This window comes from Patagioenas fasciata, chromosome 3 (assembly GCF_037038585.1).
Source record: "Patagioenas fasciata isolate bPatFas1 chromosome 3, bPatFas1.hap1, whole genome shotgun sequence".
Classification (NCBI taxonomy): domain Eukaryota; kingdom Metazoa; phylum Chordata; class Aves; order Columbiformes; family Columbidae; genus Patagioenas; species Patagioenas fasciata.
In genome coordinates this window covers 95,468,507-95,489,737 of record NC_092522.1, presented here as the reverse complement: position 1 = coordinate 95,489,737, position 21,231 = coordinate 95,468,507, and the positions used below count along the sequence as shown (strand labels likewise).

The 21,231-nt window shown below is 35.9% G+C and overlaps 1 protein-coding gene across 7 annotated transcripts in view; it reads left to right on the top strand.

Annotated features, from left to right (window-relative positions):
- The window catches only part of ADGRB3 (adhesion G protein-coupled receptor B3), a 445,285-nt gene that overhangs the window by 416,659 nt on the left and 7,395 nt on the right, over positions 1 to 21,231 (top strand). For 6 of the 7 annotated variants that reach the window (XM_071806930.1, XM_071806929.1, XM_065834941.2 and 3 more), the window contains 4 exons: positions 5,345 to 5,440; positions 6,945 to 6,984; positions 9,132 to 9,775; positions 18,409 to 18,444. In XM_071806930.1, coding sequence (XP_071663031.1) covers positions 5,345 to 5,440; positions 6,945 to 6,984; positions 9,132 to 9,775; positions 18,409 to 18,444 — 816 coding nt within the window. The remainder of the gene's footprint in view (positions 1 to 5,344; positions 5,441 to 6,944; positions 6,985 to 9,131; positions 9,776 to 18,408; positions 18,445 to 21,231) is intronic. The other variant, XM_071806927.1, reaches the window with a different exon arrangement.

Genomic DNA, 21,231 nt, shown 5'->3' with positions numbered 1-21,231 from the left:
GTTTCAAGAAAAGTTTATTGTCAATGCTGAGGGAGGAATCTCACACAGTGGTTTCTCTTTCCACCATTCACACCCTTTAAACATTGCAACTCACTATATTGATGAAAAAGAAATATGAGTGACATAAGTTATTTCAGTCTTTCAGCAGTGTACCACTTTGCATGAACCTTACATCACTATCCTATATCTATATGTATCCAGAGTAAGAGAAAATACTCAATATGAATCTATTTTACCTAGAACTGTCTTGCTATCCCCTTATATTCTACAGCATTTTCTTTCACCATATGATTTACGTCTGTGAAAGAGGGTATTCTCATTTGCACAACTGAAACCCGTCATTTCATATGTTCTTTTAGTAAAACAGTAAGACACTGCAACTATTTTCAGTAGAAAGAATGGCAGTTCCATACTGATTTTCCTGTCTATGAAATTTCTGTTTCCATTGGGATATATTAATTAGGCTGGAAAGGGCATACTACCTCCCACTTTTCCTGAGGAACCATTTCTATTTTAAAATATATATCTTTAGCTCAAGGTTGCAGATGAAATCTTTAAATAAATAAACAAACAAACAAACAAACAAACAAATAAATAACAGGCATAGAAACAACATTATCTTTCACAGAATCATAGAATGTCTCCAGTTGGTAGGGACCTATAAGGATCAAGTCCAACTCCCTGCTCCTTGCAGAACTACCTAAAACTAAACTATATGATTCAGAGCATTGCCCATATGCTCCCTGACATCTGACAGGTTTGTTGAAGTGGCCACTTCCCTGAGGAGCCTGTTACAGTGACTGGCAACCTTCCCAGTGAGAAACCTTTTCATAGTGATTGATCTGAACTTCCCCTGATGCAGTTTCTTCCATTTCCTCATGTCCTGTGTGGGATGCAGAGCAGTTGCAACACATACCTGTTTATCAGTCATTGATTTCATCAAAAAACAGGGCAAAATCCATGTAAAATTCTAAAAGTAACATAGCATAGCACTGTATAAAATTTAAAAAAAGCACAGCCATTTAAAAAAAAAAAAAAAATTTGACTGCTTAAGATGAAACTGAGTTGACATCTTCCCACAATGCCCCAAGCCTTGAATTCAAGGCAGGTTCCCTAGTCTAATGACAGCTATTTGCTTCAAAGGCTTAATTCTCAGGGAATGTTTCAGTATTGCCAAATATCTCATAGAAATGTTCTTGTCTGACTCTACTCACACATAGGGCAGTGGTGATAGAGGCAGAATTAGTCTTTTCTATAAGTAAACTCAGTTTTCAAATTCACAGGGTACCTTGACTTGAACCGCTTTTAACTCACTGGTTCTGGTGCAAGCAATACACAAAAATATCTGCTTCTAAAGATGTTTATACAGGAATTTAGAATCTTTTAGCTGTTTGTGTGCAGACAATCAGCTAGTTATGGTTTCTTCTATTTGCTGTTCTTTTACCCAATCTGATATACGTATGTCATCTAACTGCGAAAAATCATTACTTCATTTAACTACTTAAAGGAGTTGTTCCCACAAGCCAATCTTGGCACTTACACCTCCTGGTTCTAACACTGAAATTCTAGAAGAAGGGCTTTTGATAAAACAGCTAATCAATCTGTCTAGCTGGTATTTTAAAAAATGACCTCATGAGAAGATTTCCCAAAAAGGCCCAAGAAGCACCTTGGTTTGATAAGACCATCCCTTATCAAAAGGGGAAGGAGTTTTTTCTTCAGTCATGACAACTTAGGCAGAAATAAATGTACAGAGACAACTTATTCACTAATCAATAGGTTGTCTCCAGTTTTGATGATGATGATATTGCTGTTTGAACTGTATTTGACAGAACACATTGAATCTTCTTTAGTCCTCCAGATTTAAACTGTAAACTGGGCCTCTTTAGGAATTAACTTAGGGTTTTTTTTGGTTTGGTTTGTTCTATACATGGGAAAATAAAATTAATAGAAAGTTCTTCAAGAACAGCAAAGAAGTAAAAGTTCATGCACCTGAAAAAAATTTTGTTTCAAATACGTGTATAGTCTGCACTTAATGGACCAATTTGCAGGAGCAAAGACGTAACTGCTTACTGCAACAAGTTCCTACACAGAGACAGAACTCCAGTAAGTTGTGTTTCAGTCTGGCTCTAGAGAGTCTGGCTTTCTAGCTCAAGAGACCCTTAGTTGAGTACAAGCCAAGACAGTGGCCATCACGCACAATGTGCAATGCAGTCTTTGCACAGCACAAGGTACCTCCCAGCTGAAAGAACAGTCTGTTACTTTCTGTTGTCTGCAAAAGCATTTTGTTCTGCCAGTGCCTGTCAAGGAAACCCAACCAACACATTTGTCACTCTTGATGACAGCCACAAAGCTATCTCAGTTATATCCTATAGGATTGATCTAATATTTATAGCATGCCAGCACAGGCAAAACAATAATTCTACCTGTCTGGAAAAAAATACGGGGTAGAATATATCACCATAAAATTCAAACAAAGAAGAGGACGGCCCTGCTTTACTATGCTTTTATTGCCATTATATTACAAAAAGATAGAGACTTTTGCAATTATGTATATAAACCCCCCATTTTTCCTCTTAGCTATATTGGTATAAACATAAATGATGGAAACAATTCTACTTTCTCTAATATACTGTATCAATGATCTTGTGTAACAAGGGCTGCATTAGGAAGCCAGGCAGGTTCACTGAGTAAGACGTACAACTAAAAGAGAACTCATGATATATCTGTTTCTGCCCTCCATCAGTATCTTTTGAAATACATTAAATCCTTCTATATTTCAGTTTCTTATCTTCTAAGACAAATATAATACTTCTTAAGCATGAGACATCTTAAAGACCATTTCAACATTAGGAAAGAAAAATGCAAAGTAGGAGTTAGGTATTATTATTTTATGTTGCCCTCTTACTCCAGAGAGCCTACTATTTTTTTTTCTTTCTCTTCTTGCTGTTTAAATACCTAATTGGGCATTGGAAGATGGTGAGGCATGTGTCACAGAACACAGCATGATAGAAGAGGTCAGTGCTAGCATCAGAATGAATGGCTTTCCTGACCTACTTGAATATGAGATTGTCTAAAGCTAATCTGAATCACACTGAGTAACTCCCATTAATGCTGGTGATGGAAGCAACCCGTGTGTTCTCCTTTTGCTGTGCTCTGCTGACTAGAGAGCATTTGGATTAAAATGCATCGTTGGTGTCTAAAGCTCACATTTCTGTATTGCAGGAGAAAAATAAAGAGTGCATGAGTAGGGAGAGGGTAAGTTATAAAAGCTTGGAGTTGGTTACTGTTGCTAAGGGAACCACTTCCATGGTACCCGCACGTTCATCACATCTGTCTCTCCAGCTCTGCCTGGCTCTGAGAAAGTCTTGTAACCTGATGTTAAAAGGGAGTGAAGGAAACAAGATTATGTTTCAAAGTAAAATGTAGAGACAGCACAGTCTTTACATACTCAAGTTTGAAAAAGCAGTTTAGAAAAATAAGCTAGTATTTAGAAAGTTCAACCTTTTTGTTTCTGATTTATGTGAGGACACCTAGAAGTTTCAACATATGTCAATATGATGGATACAGCTACATTTGACATTCTGTTAATATGTTAAAATCATATGCTGCGTGCACTTCAGAAACACTGTAAGAAACATGCATATTTAAGTGGATCCTGACATCAAGATTCAGTGCTTTGATATTGAAACTAGTGCAAGTAGGACATATAGTTCTTAAGATCTCTGGAGCTATCTGAACTGGGGAAGCTTCATGAACACAGAGTCCCAAAAATGATGACCACTGCATAGAGAGAGAGGTCACGTAACAAGTTCTGAAGGAATAATGCTTTAGGGTCAAGCATCATGAGGCTTGAGATGAGATTCAGCACAGCTGTGAGTACTTTGGAGGGAAAGACTTTCATTTCTCTTTTTTTGCCAAATTGCTACGCCAGTGCTTATCCAAGAGCATAAAAGTTTGAAGTGTGACCTGACATCAGCACTGATAAAGTGAGAGAAGTCTTGGATTAAATTTGCAACAACTACGAGATGCCAAATTAAATAAGCATCAAACACATGGAAAACCACAGCAAGTGTAATGCTTAATATCAGAGTCTGAGTCTCCATACTGGTCAACACACTTTCCACTTCCCTACCACATGAGAAATCTCAGTGTTTTGAAATCAATCCAAACCTTTCAACCTTACTTCATTCTTCTTTCTGCTCTATATTAGTCTTCCTCCACTCACAATGGTCACTTATCAAAACTGCGCAAAACTGCAGAGCACTCTTAGTCATTTAAAGGTTGAGCACTTTCTAATTACAAAAATCATTTTTTTCTATTTCATTTCACCTTTTGTGAAAGTTCTTAAACAGCTTGCAGTAGAATATGATATGTTGAAAGGGGGATGCCTTTTCATCAGCGTCAATTAATGAATTATCCTGCTGTTCACAAAATGTCCATGAGTAGAACCTGATTTTCTTCCTTTTAATTATTTTGAATAAGACGTGAGGTAATTTATACAGATAATAAATGGAATGTAGATTTTTGTAGGCATTTTGTTGAGAGTATTTTCATATTCAAACAAGACATTATATTAGTTTTGGTTAGAGGTCACCCAACTAAGTTCCTGGTTTCCAAGTGACACCATGCAAGCAGGTGGCAAATATGGGTATTTGAATTTCTGGAACAAAAAATCACATTTTAAAACTTAGATTGTATTTCTATATTAGAATGCATCTGAGGATATGTATAGAAGTGAAACAAATTGGGGTTTGCGTTCAAATAAATATTCCCTGTATACTTTAAAAATAGTGGTGAAAATATTCCTTTCCATTCCAAAAGTTGCCATGCTGTCCCTAATATGGTGTGTGTGAGAAAGTGTCAAAATGTATTTCCATTATACTGTCAGCAAATAGGAACTGCATTTTTCTTTTGAATGTGCCTCTCTGTTGAACCACATATAGTAACTGTTAAGAACTGTCTTTCAAGAATCTTTATCAAGCAGAAGATACATTTTATTTTGCAATGGTTAGTAGTATATCTATTAATCCAGCTAACAGACCTGTAGTGAACTGCATGAGAAGACAAAGCCAAATGCTATCACTGAAGACAGATTTGGCTTGAGTACTAACTATATCACCACTAACTACCGGTTAATTCTGCCCTTAGACAAATAAATTCTGTGGTCTTGGTGTGATAGACTGACAGACTTTGCAGCAGCCACACAAAATAGTGAATGTATGAAATGGCAGAAATAAGCATTTATGTTTACTGCTTCTCATTTATTAAGTATACTAAAGAAAATCAGACATTGTATTCCTCACAGTTGTTGCACAAGAATCAGTATAAGATATTGTTTTCACAGGTTCAAGATGCATTCAGATGTCGACTGAGAAATTGCCAGGATCCAATCAACGCAGATTCTTCAAGTTCTTTTCCTAACGGACATGCTCAAATCATGGTTAGGTTATATTTTTTTCTTTTATTCTTAATTTGGGGTTGCTATCCAAGAGAAAAAAACTTACACTACTGTATATGGCAAGTATGCGTAGCTGAAATATTAACACCATTTTTAAGCACGTCTGTTTAGATCATCATCTACTTGCTTATATCTCTTAGCAAGTTTAAATTATTGGTGTGATCATTTAGTGGAGCAGAGTGAATTAGTATCTTGCAGCGGTGTTCTTCATGACAGAAGATACTTACATAGAAAATGAGAAAGTATCTGATAATGTACATTGAATTTTCCTACTTTTTGTGTAAAAAGCACTGATATGTTTGAAAATCTTCCCATCATGAGGCCTTTAAAAATGTTCCTCTCAAAGTAATTCAGACAAGTAGAAAGTGCTAAAGAGTCTAGAACAGGGATATCCAACTCATTTTCACCGGGGGCCACATTTCTGCAGTCCTAAAATGACATTCGACCCTTTGAAGGCAGCTGGGAGGCTGATGTGGCCCCCGGTGAAAATGAGTTGGATATCCCTGTTCTAGAGGGAGAGTCTAGTTAGTGATGATAGCAAATGGCTGAGTATGCCATTAGATTCACTAATATTATTAGGTAGTATATTAAGACAAAATATTGGTCCCTTCACTTTCAATGACAGTTTGTCATTGACTATAATGGGGACAGGATCAATCCCTAAAAAAATGCAAGGCTCAGCAAGCAGATACCTTTAAAAAAATGATTAATCAAAAAGGAATCTAATGTTTGGACTTTGTAAGCAAAAAGTAGCTCAGTTTTATTAAACATTATTCATGTAATAAACTTTTCATGAAAATAAAAACAGTTTAAATTACTTGAATTCTGTAACAGGATAAATAGTTTTGCTTAACTGGGAAAAGTGTGCTTGGATTTTCAACTGTTAAAGTTCATTCTTAGCTCTTACAATTCATTTTTGTCCCATGAAATAAATAATAGTTATTTTCAGGGAGTACAAACTTTACATCCTCACATTAGTAGCAAGGATGGACAGAATGTTATATAACAAATAACCACTTCATTAAAAATTAATGAAATTTCAGACAGGGTAGACTAATTGAAATATACTTATTAATAGTAATTTGTATTGCTGGCTATCTTCCATACTTCTGTTTATAAAATTACTATGAAAAGCTTCCTTAAAGATGATCCTTCCGTGAGATGTAGAAGTTACTCTTCCATATACATAAATAACCTATAGACTGTGTCATTTTCTTAAAATTATATACTCTACTTCCACCTATTTTATTTTATTTTTTCTGGTCAGGCAGCATACTTTGAAAACCACCCAGTTATACTTTAGGAAAGTTTGTAAAGCTCTGCTGTTGTAAAACAATACACTTCACCTTCTCAGCAACAAGAAACCACTTTTAGGAGACTATGACTCTGTAAGTAGGACATTTTGGAAGTGCCAGTTGACATAAAGGTATTGTAGTTTAGTTTTCAATTAATAATGGTTGTCCTGTTTCGTTGTTTCTTGTTACAGACTGATTTTGAAAAGGACGTGGACATTGCTTGTCGGTCAGGTAAGAACACTGAGAGAACATTTAGCCAACAAAAAGATGTCTTGTACTAGTTCCTTGCAAAGTGAAAGCTAGAAAAATATCAGAGTTCAATTGGTTGCAACGTATTTTTATAAATGTAAAGAAAAAAGTGATGCCACGGTACAAATACATTTATTTTGTTTTCTTACGAAAGCCTTTTACTAGAATTCAGCAGTTGGGAAGCAGCCAAAGGTATGATTGCCTATTAGAAGGAAAATGGTTTTAGAAAGAAGATCAATCTTACACAGAAAATGTTCCTTGCCCTAGTACACAACCAAGGTTTATGTATATGAAGGATGCATCAATTGGTTTAGTTTTAAAGAGGGTAATTTTTTAGAGCTGTGAGTGAAATCAACAGTAGCTTAAGCAACATGGTATCAGGAAAATGAAATTTGATTCCACTTTAGTAGAACAGGTTTGTTTTTTTGTGGTTGGTTGGTTGGTTGTTTTTAATGTTTCAGGAATATGATTCTTAATGAGTCAGCTATGTTTGTTTCTGAATAATAACAGTTTTACCTAGAGAGCCAATCCCACCAAGAGTCACCCTCTGTTTTCAATGAAGAGAGAGACAAAGAAAGAAAGAAAGAAAACAAAGGGTGTCCTCTGAACAGGGTGGGTCAGGGCAGAAGCCTGACTCAGTACTTCTGATCACTCACATGAAGGACATTCTCTCTTGGCTGGCTCTATGAGCAGCCAAGAAGGCTGAGCTCATTAAAGTCAACTTTGAGTTTCCAGTCACCCACCTTTAAAAAACTGACAATTCAGTTTCTTGCAACATGGTATTAATTGATTCATGTGGATTAGTTTTAATATGCACATGTATTGTGCAGGGAGCAGGAAAGCACATTGTAGCACAAATGCACATCTGCCACCATCCAATGCAGACAGAAGTCCAGCGTTGGTCCATGTAGCTCCTGCCTCTGGCAAAGTGAGCTGCCTTTATGAGCTGCTTGCTAGGGAACATAGCAGTGAACTGACAGGTTCCAGGGGATCTGGGTCATCAGAGCCCTCAGGCTGCCAAAAGGGTTGTAAAAGTAGCACCTGAGATACTTGAAGTTGTCTTACTGTCTCAGCCCATGAGCTGGATTTTATTGTACAAACTCGCACTGGTATGAATTAAAATATTTTCCACTGGGACAAGAAAATCTTTGCATCCAGATGGAATAAGCCCAGTAATTGGTTCCTTTTTTTTTTTTTTCTTACTATCTATCCTTTTTCTTTCATTACAAATGTTGAATTATAGACATATTTATTTTTTAAGATCAGTAATTGTGATTGAATAGAGGCTTTGCTTTTGAATGCATCCTTCAGTGCTTCTGGAAATTTTGTATTCTATGGCAGGATTAATACTTTTTACATGTGGAGTTTACCAGAACAAAAAATTGTTGGATGTTGCTACAAGTTTGAACAGGAAGGCCTAGGCCCACACCAAAAGTAGATTGTGACTGTTTTATGAGACGTTTATATTCTTCATAACCTCTTCAGATGCAGCAAGATATGTCTTTCTGTTACTAATGAAATTTCTTCCCAATGTAGTTACTTTTTTATCACTTTTATTTAAAATATAATTTAACACAGAAGAGTTTTAAAAAGTGAGGGAAAAGGAACACTGAGGAGCTCAGAAACACATGTTCATAGTTATAATCTTATGGAAGGTCATTACAATGGACTGACAAAATGATTCTGCCTTGCAATCTGTTTGACATTTTCCAGGAGGTCATGTGGAGTTAATAATGGGAGTAGAGATGTCATAGTGTACTTTTTTTGGAAAACCCTTAATCAAGTTCCACATGTCAGGCTTTTCCTTAAGCTGTAGGTCACCTAAGATCTGTGTAAGGCAGTAAGAATAAATGAAGGAGCGTTTTTAATTTATATAAATGACTGAGGCTTAGTCAGAGAACTGTGTCAGTTATACACAGTAGATTAAGAGATGTTGATCTGAAAAAAAAAAAAAAAAAAAGAAAAAAGCCTTCCCCAAAGAAAATTCATAGAATACAAGTTGAAATGAATAGGAAAAGAGTTAAGAAGATGCACTGGTAAAGGGAGTGCTGCTAAATAAAGCCACAAGCAAAAGGAGTGTTAGGCAGACATGGTTTCATGTTGTAAGAATTCTGTTCTCTGACCGACAGTTTTGCATAAAGACATTGGACCTTGCAGAGCAGCTACTATAACAGGAACACTTTCTAGAATTTCACTAAACGATGAAGAAGAGGAGAAGGGACCAAACCCTGAAGGAATGAGCTATTCTACCTTGCCTGGAAACATCATCTCCAAAGTCATCATCCAGCAACCAACAGGTCTCCATATGCCTATGAGTATGAGTGAACTGGCCAATCAGTGCTTGAAAAAAGACAACAGTGAGTTGCGGAGGACTGTGTATTTATGCACTGATGATAACTTGAGAGGTGCGGATATGGACATAGTCCATCCTCAAGAACGGATGATAGAAAGCGACTATATTGTCATGCCCAGGGGCTCAGTAAATACCCAGCCATCACTGAAAGATGAGAGCAAGATGAATATAGGCATGGATACATTGCCTCATGAAAGGTTGTTGCACTACAAAGTTAATCCAGAGTTCAATATGAATCCCTCTGTAATGGACCAATTTAATATTAATTTAGACCAGCATCTTCCCACCCAAGAACATATGCAGAATTTACCATTTGAGCCCCGCACAGCAGTGAAGAACTTCATTGCCTCAGAGCTGGATGACAATGCAGGATTATCAAGAAGTGAAACTGGATCCACAATATCAATGAGCTCTTTAGAGGTCAGTGGTGCATAAACAAATTTCATGCTCTGTTGTTCTAATTATATGATAAGACAATAAATTGCATCTTGTGTCTAAGGGGTGAAGCTAATGTTTTAATTCAGTATAAATTGTTTTTTGGGCTCATATGCTGCTGTTTGTATTTCTCTTATTGTCAGAAACGTTTGTACCTAGGAAACACAATTTAAGTTTCAGAGCCAGTCTGATGAAAATGTACAGTTTCATTCCACACAACTGCAAAGGATTTTGTGACCTACCAGGTAGTGCACTGGAAAATACTGTGTTGCTATGAAAAGAAAAACTATTCCTGCAAGATACGAATGATAATCATTGACCCTGCCTACAAGAACATGCAGTTGATAATATTTACCATTTTACTGCTGACAATCGTATCTGTCAAGGATATGATAGGTCTGATTCTGCTCTCACTAGTGTAAATCTTGGATTCTTCTTTCCAATAGTTCAGCATTTACTGATTTATTTTCTGTACAAACTTGAATGTTGTCATGTGTGTGCAGGCGTACAAATCACGTGTGCATTATGTACAGGTGGACTGCACGTGGAGTATCCCAGATTCCAGAGGGATTGCAAAAGTGAACTGAAAATCCCTTAGAAGGGATTCAGTTCATTGCTACAACCTGTCTGCGGATGTAAACATTATAAAATGAAAGATATTTACATCACTTCTTAAGACCTAAGTGTGCTATTCCTGTTGAGCCTTTATTTATGCACGGCCAACAGTGATGTGGACTTGATTTCATACTTGAGCCTCCTTAAGAATTGGAAGTGTATTTCACCAGCATTTCAAATGTCATGAAACGTAGCATTTCGTGAGAAAGAAAAAGATGAATGAGAAAAATATGGTACGTACTCATCCTCTGAAAGAAGTTACAGAAGGAAAAGGTTTCTGCTCTATGTGTAAACTTCAAGCCATTAGCTATTACTCTACAATGTTTGGACCCGTCTGTGTAGGGAAGCAGTAATTTTAGCTGATTTTTCAATTGTTAGACACTGAAATGTAGTCAATATTTCACAGATGGGGGGATACTCATGAATATTTTGTTTTAAATGGAGTCAAAGTTTCATGTGTGTACTGACTGGAGAGTTTGGGGATAAGAATAGAACTCAGTGTCTTTTCAAGAGATGCCTTTACAAGTTTTGAAAGTGAAATATTTCCCTTTCTTTTTATGTTGTGTGTGTGTACTTACATAAGTTTTTACAAGACATAATTTAACAAAAAAATAATAGAAAAATCAAGTGTGGGGCTTTGCAAGTAATCAAATAGGATCACTTTTTGTTCATTGTTAAAGTTAGTATGCATAAACTTGGGACAAATTTTCAACAATATTTCTAAAAGATAGCACAAGTGCTTGTCAGCTGATGCTCACACAGACTCTTTCAAAGCAGGTTTTTCATCATTAAAGAAGTTACTGCCCTCCGCTCTGATCCAGCCCAGTTAAGATTAGACATATTGGTGGGATATCTAGGGAAGGCTCATAATTCCTTCAGAAAATAGACATACCTGTTACCACACCATACACTCCACCTGAGGTCTGACTTGCTCTCTGGTGATGCCTCTTTCTTTCCATTGGTGACAAAGGCCTTCTAGGAGACCTAGAAAAAGAAGACTTTAGTTAAGCTGTAAAAATTTGGACAATATTTTATTTTCATTTTACACAGAGTCGTAAGTCCTGAGGCCACCTTGGAAAATGTGCCTGAAAATCTATGAGTATAATGTACTGCTCCTTTAATGTTCATTTTTTAACTGTATTTGTATCATATTTTAAATTTACCTCTCAAATGGGATGTAGGTACCAAATCTGAATCACCACTCTGTATATTATTTTTATGCTCAGAAGAGACTACTAAGCACGTAGTAGAAAACATAGTAAAATATGGTAATAAATATTTAGTGTCTTCTAACTCGGTAAACATATCAGGTTTAGAAAGATGTATTTTTGTCCGGAAAGCTGTAAAAAGTTACATTATTAAACCTAACCAAACCCAGCATAATTCCATGTATTAGGAAAAAACAGATACTAGGGCAGATCAAAAATGAAAGGAACTTTTCTGGCTTTTGTGTCTGCCTTTGTGGTTCTCAACACTACTTGATTATATCGCATTATTTCGTCTTTTGATAAGGATATGCTGCAATGAATTGAAGAACATGAAAAAAAATTGTAAATAGAACATCAGAGTCTCAAACAGATCCAGATAAGCAGATCCAGCCAGATAAAGAATGTGATTGTGTTTTATGTATGCAGTGTGTAAGAAGCAAGGATTGAGGTAAAACCCAAAAATGCTATAGTTAGGACTGACTGGCTGGGTTAACTTTTATTGCTGCCATAAAAAAAAAAAAAAAAGGGGGGGAGGGCAAGGGTTTTTTTTCAAAATATTTTTGGTGTCCAATAGAATATAATTTTTTAAGATTTCAAGATCCTTCAAAGGACAAGGCTTTGTCAGACATTATAGAGCAGCAAAACCCACAGCAGGATATTCAAGGTCATTCTGCCCATGTTTTTCCAGACAGAGCATGACTAGACTATCTCTGAAGGAGAAGATCCTGAGCAATAGGAAACCTCCTTCTCTCTCGGCTCATACTGCTGCTCCACCCAAAGTCCAACATAAAAGCACATGGATTCTTGCTCAACAGGGGCAGTTCCCTTTTCACTTTTCTGAAGAAATAGATACGTCCAAGTCAGGTGGCAGAAGCCTCTTTTTACATATTCTGTACTGTACAGGGAGTTGGGTTCCTCCACTATTTTCTACTTTATGTTTCCAGGTGTTTTCTCTGGAATTAGCATACTACTATACTACTTCTAAGTTCATGAAATAAATTATTTTCTGTATTTTGCACATCCCAAGAGAAGATCAGCCCTTAGAGCAGCATGTATCTATTCAAATAATTTAAAAGTGTATGTAGATATAAACACATAGCCAAATAAACAAAGCTATTTAAAGTGAAGGCTGAAATGTCAGGTTTTTTCATGTTGTTTTATTTAGACATTGTATTCATTATGATCATATGGATGTTTTGGTACATGACTATAGTATCACCACAAGAACGTATATCGTGACTTTTAACTCTGCAGGGAGGATCCATCACCCCTACCATTAGATATTCAAAGGTAGGCATTTCCCCCTTCTGATATGGAAATAAAGCTTCTCACCTTTTGAGTCAATGTAGACAAACCGGCACTTTTAGGTCCCTTTTAGACTTGTGCTTCAGGATGAAGTAAATCACATGCCCTCAGTGCAGGTGTCTCTCTTCAGGTGCCACAAAGCAAGCCAGAATTAGTTCAGACAGAAACAGCAAAAATGTCATTGTCCTAAATTTAGTCAGTTGAATCCTACAATGTTACACAAACTTTCTTCTAGTTGTTATATCTGCATATTTTTTCTCAAGAAAATGTTTAATTGGGAAGAATCAAATGCTTTATTATATATGGAAGAATTTCAGCTTTCGAAAGATAGTCTGAGAATGCCATACTATTTACATACAAATGTTGCCTAAACAAGTAAAAATTTAAGGATTTGCAGATTCCTGATGTCAGTGATTTTTTATTTTATTTGGTATGTACCCAACAGTACTTATGGAGCCACTGGCAGGCATATTAGTACATCACAGAGTTTCTTAGGAGTAGTAATTGAACATCTGGCTAATCTCTTGCACATCCGTTATATGCATGGATTAAAACTGGCTTTGCTACCTTGGCATCAAAGTGGCTTGGAGTGTGCTCCTTCAGTTCAAAGTGTTTTGATTTTAATGAAGAAACCACTCTCGATACACTCTTTTGGAATACTTTTTGTTTTGAAAATGTACTCAGAGTGGTGAGCTCATTAAAATGAAATTGCTTTGGAGTAGTGCATTCCCAGCCACTTAGATGCAACAAGAGGTTAGGAGGTTTAAATGCAGAGGAAGAAGCTGATCTGTGCAACATATCTCCAGGATAAGTAATTATTTTTATTGTGCAAAAAAAAAAAAAAAAAATGCAAGAGGGAGTAGATACCTGCTGCCTGACTATGCAAGGAGACTTGCGTTGTTACCTTTGTGGAAGAAGAGTGACGTGTTCTTTCAAGGGAACTATGGTTAGTGTAGTGTGAGAAGAAATGGAAAAGAGCTGAAAGGAAACAGAGACTTTTAACTGTTATAAGAAAGGTCCGCAAAGATAGGCAATAGAAACATTTATTAAAGGGAACAAAGAGCATCTGCTTTGTAAGAACAGAAAGGAGATGACTTCTCAAACCATTTGCCATGTAAAGGACCAGAATTATCTTTCCTGTCTCATGTCTTCTTTATTTTTCTGTCTCATTTTCTGCTATGATATCTTTATGTGGATAAAGACATAAAGCCATTAGATGGGAAGCTGATTGTGTCATCAAAATAATCCTTCTGTATTCATTCATGAGAGCTCTTAATACGTTCAAAGAACGTCAACTCCAGAGCTCATTGGCCAAATAGCTGATGTAGGACACTGGGAAGAAAAACTGTTATAGCTGGGAAAGTAAAGGGATATGTTAAAGATAGTGAAGTGCAAAGAAAATATTAAGGCAGAAATAAAGAGGAGAGAAAAGAAAGACAATAATGCAGAAAAAAGTAAAAGAAAGATGGCAGAAATGGAGAGGCAGCTTAAAATGAAGGTGTTAGGAAGAATGAAATAAAAGCATCAGGAAAGGAGCAAGGTCTAAAATAAAATGAAAGAAAATAAGACAGAAAAAATGAGAGAGAATAGGAAAGGAGAGAAGAAATACATGGTTAAAATAGTCAATCTTGTCAACAAAGTACCAGAGAATCAGGCAGAACAAAAGCAAAACGGTGTGAAGTCATTTTGATTTATGAGAAGCAAAAAGAGAGAGAGAACAAAAATAGAGAGACAAACACCAAAGGAATTTCCTCTTTATCATGTTTCCACATTGGATTTATTTTCAGGCATTCTGTATCTCAGACTTCTCTCCCTCCCATTCCTCATTTCATTCTTCAATAAGCTGTGGAGACAGTTCTTGCCAATTTTGTGACTCTTAGTGAAATGAAGTCTGGTCCTATAACAACCTCTCTGTCTTTCACTTCAGTGAGTAGATTTCTGATTCCTCTGACTTCAGAAATTGTTGCAGCTGATTTTCAGATTACCATACAGGAGCAGCGGCAGAATCAGGCAGAGCTGATTTTGCAACTGAAGATGTAAAGAACTGAAATTGTAGTCAGTATTACGAAGTGTAGCATGTATTTCAGACTTTCTATTATAAGCATCTACCTTAACTACGTATGATCATTAAGAAACATATTTTCAATTGCTTGTCCATTTAAGAAATGGTCAGTTTCCCCTCAAAGCCTTCAGAAACACAAAATAAGTGGGTTTGGTTGGTTGAGTAAACACATCTGCAGGTTACTGTATTAAAAAGGGAGCAGCAAACTGGAATAATTTGACGGAATAGTTTTAAATCGAGATCTCTGAAGTTATGTTTGTATTGTGTGTTTATGTACTAAATTTGCTAGCATATTTTAAAGACTTAAAATTCCCACATTAAAAAGCTAATCCAACTTTTCACAAAAATTATTTACTTGCTTTATGTCTAGATCACCTTATGATGTAATAGCCAACATAATCTTCTATTCAGAAACTAAGGATTTTTTCAGTTATATGCACACAAAAGACATTTTAAATCAATACTGTCTATCCCCTTTCCACTTTTGTATCTCTGAGGGCCACAAAAGATTTTCTTTTAATTTTGTTCAGGGAAAAAATCCTCCCCAGGCTAAGATCTTGTAAGTCAAATCTAATCTCAGGGTGAATTGTAAACTGCTGATAATAAGGCTTTATATTGATGGAAGCATGGTTAAAACCCTCACTATAATATGGTATCTCTGGTTTCAATTATATTTTGCACAATGTAATATATCTTCAGGAGTATCTCCTGTAATTAATTGGGTAGTGGTGTAACACAGACTAGAATAAGGGGAAAATCAGGCATTTGCCATTTTAAAGAGATGGAGAGGGGTTTTGTTAGTCATTTAGTAAGAGCAGCTCTTTCCTGGTGTCAACAGGTTAGCACATGCTGGTGTATGGAAATTATTCTTCAGTATTCGATTTTTGTCCCTCAGTGAGCAGTGTTTAAGTTGCTTTGGAATTACAGAGTGAAGCTATACACGATTAGCGCAAAGTAAAATTGATTTAAAATAAATTACTACTGTGATCCTCTTTTCTCAGAGTTTCACTTTGGTCATGGGATGAAAGGTGGGTGCCGTTTTTTTGCTGTCAGATGGATTTCGTCAATTAAGATCAAAGAGCTGTAGAGATCAGAGGTGGAAAAAACCTTGCCAGGTCATCTCTTCTATCGCTCCAAGAATGTTTACTACAGTGTATTTCTCTAATAGATAATCCAACTTCACTTTGAAGACTAGAGTTTAAAATAAACGTGTTTGCGATAGATTCTTATTGAGCCCTAGAAAAATTCTAACTGAGATAAACCTGTAGTATGAATTGTTTGTTCATAACTGGTGTGATCTAACAGCAGAATCGTAACAGTTATGATTTTCTGACAATGGAACAGTTAAATATGTTAGTCTGTTAGATATGTCTTTTTACCATGTAAACAGTGGTAGAGTTGCCTAGCTACAAAACCTAATAATCCAGCTGTGCCAAGAATATTTTCACTACGGTCAAGCACACTTAAGTCAAAATACAAATGCTCCAATTTTATAAATCACAGTGTCTAGCAAACACCACATTTCTTCCTAAATTTTCCATGTTTTCACTTAGGATTCTCAGTCAAACAGTTCAATGATATCACATTTATTATTGAACTGTAGCTTAAAAACAGCTTTTTCAAAGCTGCTCCTGTAAACTTCACCTCATTATCTGCTGTACAAGTTTCTTTTGTAACAACTGAACCTTTACAGTGGTAGATGTGCTCTAATTGCACCTTGAAAATAGATCTTCCCTCATTAGAGAGACGTAGATTTCTTCAGGTGCTGGTTCACTGTGGAACAATTAAGGTCTATGTCAAAGTTACACCTGTACCGAGGCCCCCTTAACATGAATGAGAAATAAGAACTTAGCTACTTTAAAAATATGGGCATAATGTCCTCATATTTTTCTTACATCCAAGACCTTTGTTGTTTCCATGTTTTCATGATGCATATTTTTGCAGAATTGTTTATTTTTAAATAGTCTATTTTAAGTGTGCTACATTAAATCAAGCCTTGCTGATTAAAGATAGCTTCTCCAAAGCTTGTTGTTGTTGTTTGGTTTAATTGTTTTATAGACTGTTCTTTTATACTGCCTCTGAGCTCTTCAGGCATCAGAGTGTTCCAACAGTGCTACAGTGATCTTCTTCATATTATTGTGGATCAAAGCATCAAAATTTTACTACAAAACCAGACAATATGTCACAAAGTAGTACTATCAAGAGCTCAGAAAGTAAACATTTTCTGCTTTCTACAACTGAAACACTTGTAAAATTATTTCCTCCTGTTGCAAGAAAATATAAAAACTTACTAAAGCCTGCATGTTTGTTAAATGATTAAAAAAAAAAAAGTCTTAGAAAGTCAGTAACATTATTTATCTTCACTTAATGGGCTTAATTTGTATCCTGCTGCAGAAACTTGGTGATATTTGAAAAGGTTCATTCACCATGACTTGAAGCCCTCCTATCTTACCACAAAAATTAGGGTTAAATAGTAGCAGCAAGCCATTTTCTTTTCTTAGGGTACTTTTCCCTTCCTTTAACTCTTCTTGCTGAAGGAGAATGTGTCTTTTCTTTCCATTTGCATGTCCTTTCACTCTTTTTTTCAGCTCTTCCAGTCACTGTTTCTACATCACTTTAGTCTATTGCAAGTCATTCAATTTCCAGCCTTACAATAAAAAAAACGATATTTCTATATCTTCTTTATATATATTTCTTCTCTGATATAATTTGACTTTGTAATTGTTTCTTTTTAGGATCTGTAAAAAAATCTATGCTAAACTACTTGTGATAGCAACCATATTCTGTTGCACTGTATACAAGTGATTACCTCACTAGTAAATCATTCTTGCTTTATATCAGATGCTTTAATCAGATTTGTCATAAGCGTAAAATGAAACCATTGCTTTCTCCATCCAGATTGTCATTGCAAAGAAACAAGCTGAAGCTATGGAAAGTATAGATGGCTTCGGCTTTATTTTGCTGTCATTTATTCCATTAAAATCAACGGAGTTGTACCAATGTAAACTTGATGTAGGAAAGAATCAATTTCTGTATAGCTGTACAAATCTAAATCATAGATATGTATAGATAGCTGTGTAGAAAGTATAAATACGATGATAATTTGTAAATACCACAGAAAGTATAGAAACAAATATATTTTATACACTAACAGGTTCAATTGCATGCAAAATAACATGCATGTTATGCATCCCAGTGAAATGCAGTCTGGTTTATTTGAGATAAAATAATTTGGTACTGATCTAAAAAACTGTATGCAAAGTCATGCCTTAATCTTAAATTATCAAGATAAAATCTACAACCTCTCACCAAATACCTAGTATATATCTAATAAAAAACCAATGTTATTTAGACTCGTTACTATGATTTAGTGAATAGTCCCCTTGTTAATACAACCTCTTTTTTCTTTCTTTTTTACTGCTTAATAGAGAAGAAAATCACGTTATTCGGACCTTGACTTTGAAGTAAGTTTTACTGAATTATTCCTGATTATTAAAAGTATTTTCCTATAAGTAAATGTGAAGTGTTCATTTTACCAGATTTTAGCCTTCTGACATAGTAGATGTCATAGGGTTGTTCAATTGATACTGGAACATGATGAGCAATTCATTAAAACTACTTTGGTGCAACTTGTTTGTAAAATATTCTGAGATCAAACTGTCATGTTGCAATATTAACCATCATGGTTTCAGTTTTTTAATTCTCTGCCTCTTCATTTTCATCTGTTTTTTTTTTGTTTGGTTGGGTTTTTTTTTTGTTTTGCTTGCTATCTATCTATTGAAAAAGTGTGACACTTCAGTAAGACAGGCCATATTGTTGCAGAAGGTTACTTTGTTCAGGAGGTTCTCAATAATTTGTTCTCTCTTTCTTCAATACTAATAACTGGCATATGAGTTTCACATCCAAATAGTGATTGTGAATGTGTCAAATTTTGAATGATGAAGCACTGGAGTTGTCAAATCTTATGGATCATATGCTATATAAAAAATCAAGTTCAAGTAAGGTTGTTCACATTGAATATCCACAATTTCAGACTTAGACCCCATTGAATGAGTGTCGCACGGTGGGGCGTGCGCATCCACCACACTGAGGTTTGTTTGTGCTAGTTAATGATTATTTTGTTCTGTCCCCTTCAGTATGATAAAGGCTGAGCTTTGTTTATTTGAGGTTTTTTTCTCTACTCTCTACTAGAAGCAATACAGCAGTTAGTTTTCAAGGGGATGTTAATAATTTATGGATTTGGGGTTTTTGCACAGATTGTCTGTCCATGAATGTTAATAGTGGGATATAATTCATTATCTATGTCTCCAGACAAGTTGAACAATCATATTTGCAAGGAAGCTACAGATCTTGGACTAAACTTTAACATCCAGTGATCAGTATATATCAACTATAACTTTATAAATCACCCTCTGTGTATACAAACAAAAGCAGTTTATATTATTATGTCAGCTGTAAGCACAGCACATGTACATTCAGATTTCAGATTCTAGTACACAGAGAAGAAAGAGGCAGAACTAGCCAAATGCATCCATAGCAGTGGTGAGAGAAGCCTCACAATGAGAGAAGAGTTTGCTTTGGTGACTTGCGTTTGCTGAAATGCTCACCTTCTGTGTCCGATTGGGGTTTCTTGGTAATTTAACATCATGCCTTAATCCCCTATGTCATTTTTCCCCAGAGAGTATAGTTACCTTAAGCAGTCACCTAATTTCTCAAATGATACACCAGGCAAAGATTCACACAATAAGTTTAAGGAAGATAAAATGGAAATAGTATCCTAAATATGCTTTAGGATAAATGTATAGAAAGGAAGAAGAAAAACATGAATCAACAGCAAAATTTTGAGGTGGAAACAATTCTAAAATTAAATGCAATCAATATGAATATAAGTTTTATAATTATTGGGATATAGAGAATTCTGAATTTTACTGTTTTATTGAAAGGTAGGAATATCATGCTGTTCATGACGAGAACAATCTCCATGGCAACAGATACTAAAACGTTCTTACTATCACTCAGCGGATCATGGTCCAACACCAAATTAACACCAACAACACCGTACACATTCTGCTCTCAGGAATCAGGCCGCCAATTACATGCTTTCTTTTGACACACATAGTGTATTTAAGATGCTTACGCCTTTTTCTTGTTTGCAGCATTGTTGCTCCATGGCCTAATATTTTTAGAAGAATTATTAAAATGCAGGAATATATACTTTTTCTAAAAAAGTAAGGATGGGGCCATTAGTGTCACTGCCAAAGAAGTGAGAGCAGCAACGATACTGTGCCAGTCGCTGCTGTGTTTTAGAAGTACTGACTCAGACTAACCTCATCTCACCTCCCTGTTTCATGGTTCCTCTGATTAAGCCTGTGGGCTTTCCTGTGTTCTTACACATAGCATGGCTGACTGTCTGTGGTAAAGCAAAATAAAAAAGCCATAAAATGTTCAAGTAGTCACCTAGCTTCCTTCACTCAGCAAGGCATACTGATGAAGGGGATAGAGATAGTGTTTTGTGGCCAAAGCACTGCTCTTCTGATACTTCAAAGCAGCTTGACTTCAAAATAGAACAGAGCCTGGAGGTGAGGTCAAGCTAGAGTGATTGGCCATACTACTTAAATATTTAACACCTTCTCTGCTTTGTCTGTGACCAGTGACATTTGTCACTCTCCAAGAAACTATCCTTCCACAGTTCTGAGGATAACAAATGTGAAATACACAGTACAGATAAGATTGTGTCAAGCTCCATCCTTTTAACACTCTCCCAGCAGTCTCTACACCCACAACCTCTCACACGTCTCTCTATATCTATACAAGACAAACCCTCAGGCTATACCTATCTTGCTGAAGACATTTGATGGAATATTTCTGGGTGCCAAAATGCCAGTTTTAATATGAATGAATTTTTAGAATGATCTTTACTGTTTTAGTCTGGGTTACCCTTGTCTCTCCAAACAATTCCTGAAACGTCCTCAGGGAACTAATGCAACCTAGGTACCATTCATAATAGGCAATTTGGTTGTAGAGTTCTTATTTTGGAGACTAAGAGAATTTCATAGCATTTGTGGAGAACATGGAGAACATTCCATGCTAAATGGTGCCAGAGAATGATCTTGGACATGTTTGACACACTACAGTAGAGTCACAGTTTGCATTTTTTAATTTCTTAAAAAAAAAAAAAAGACTATGCTGGTGGACCACAATGCAACACTTACTTTAATATGGACATTTGGAAGTAAAACAACAAAATACAT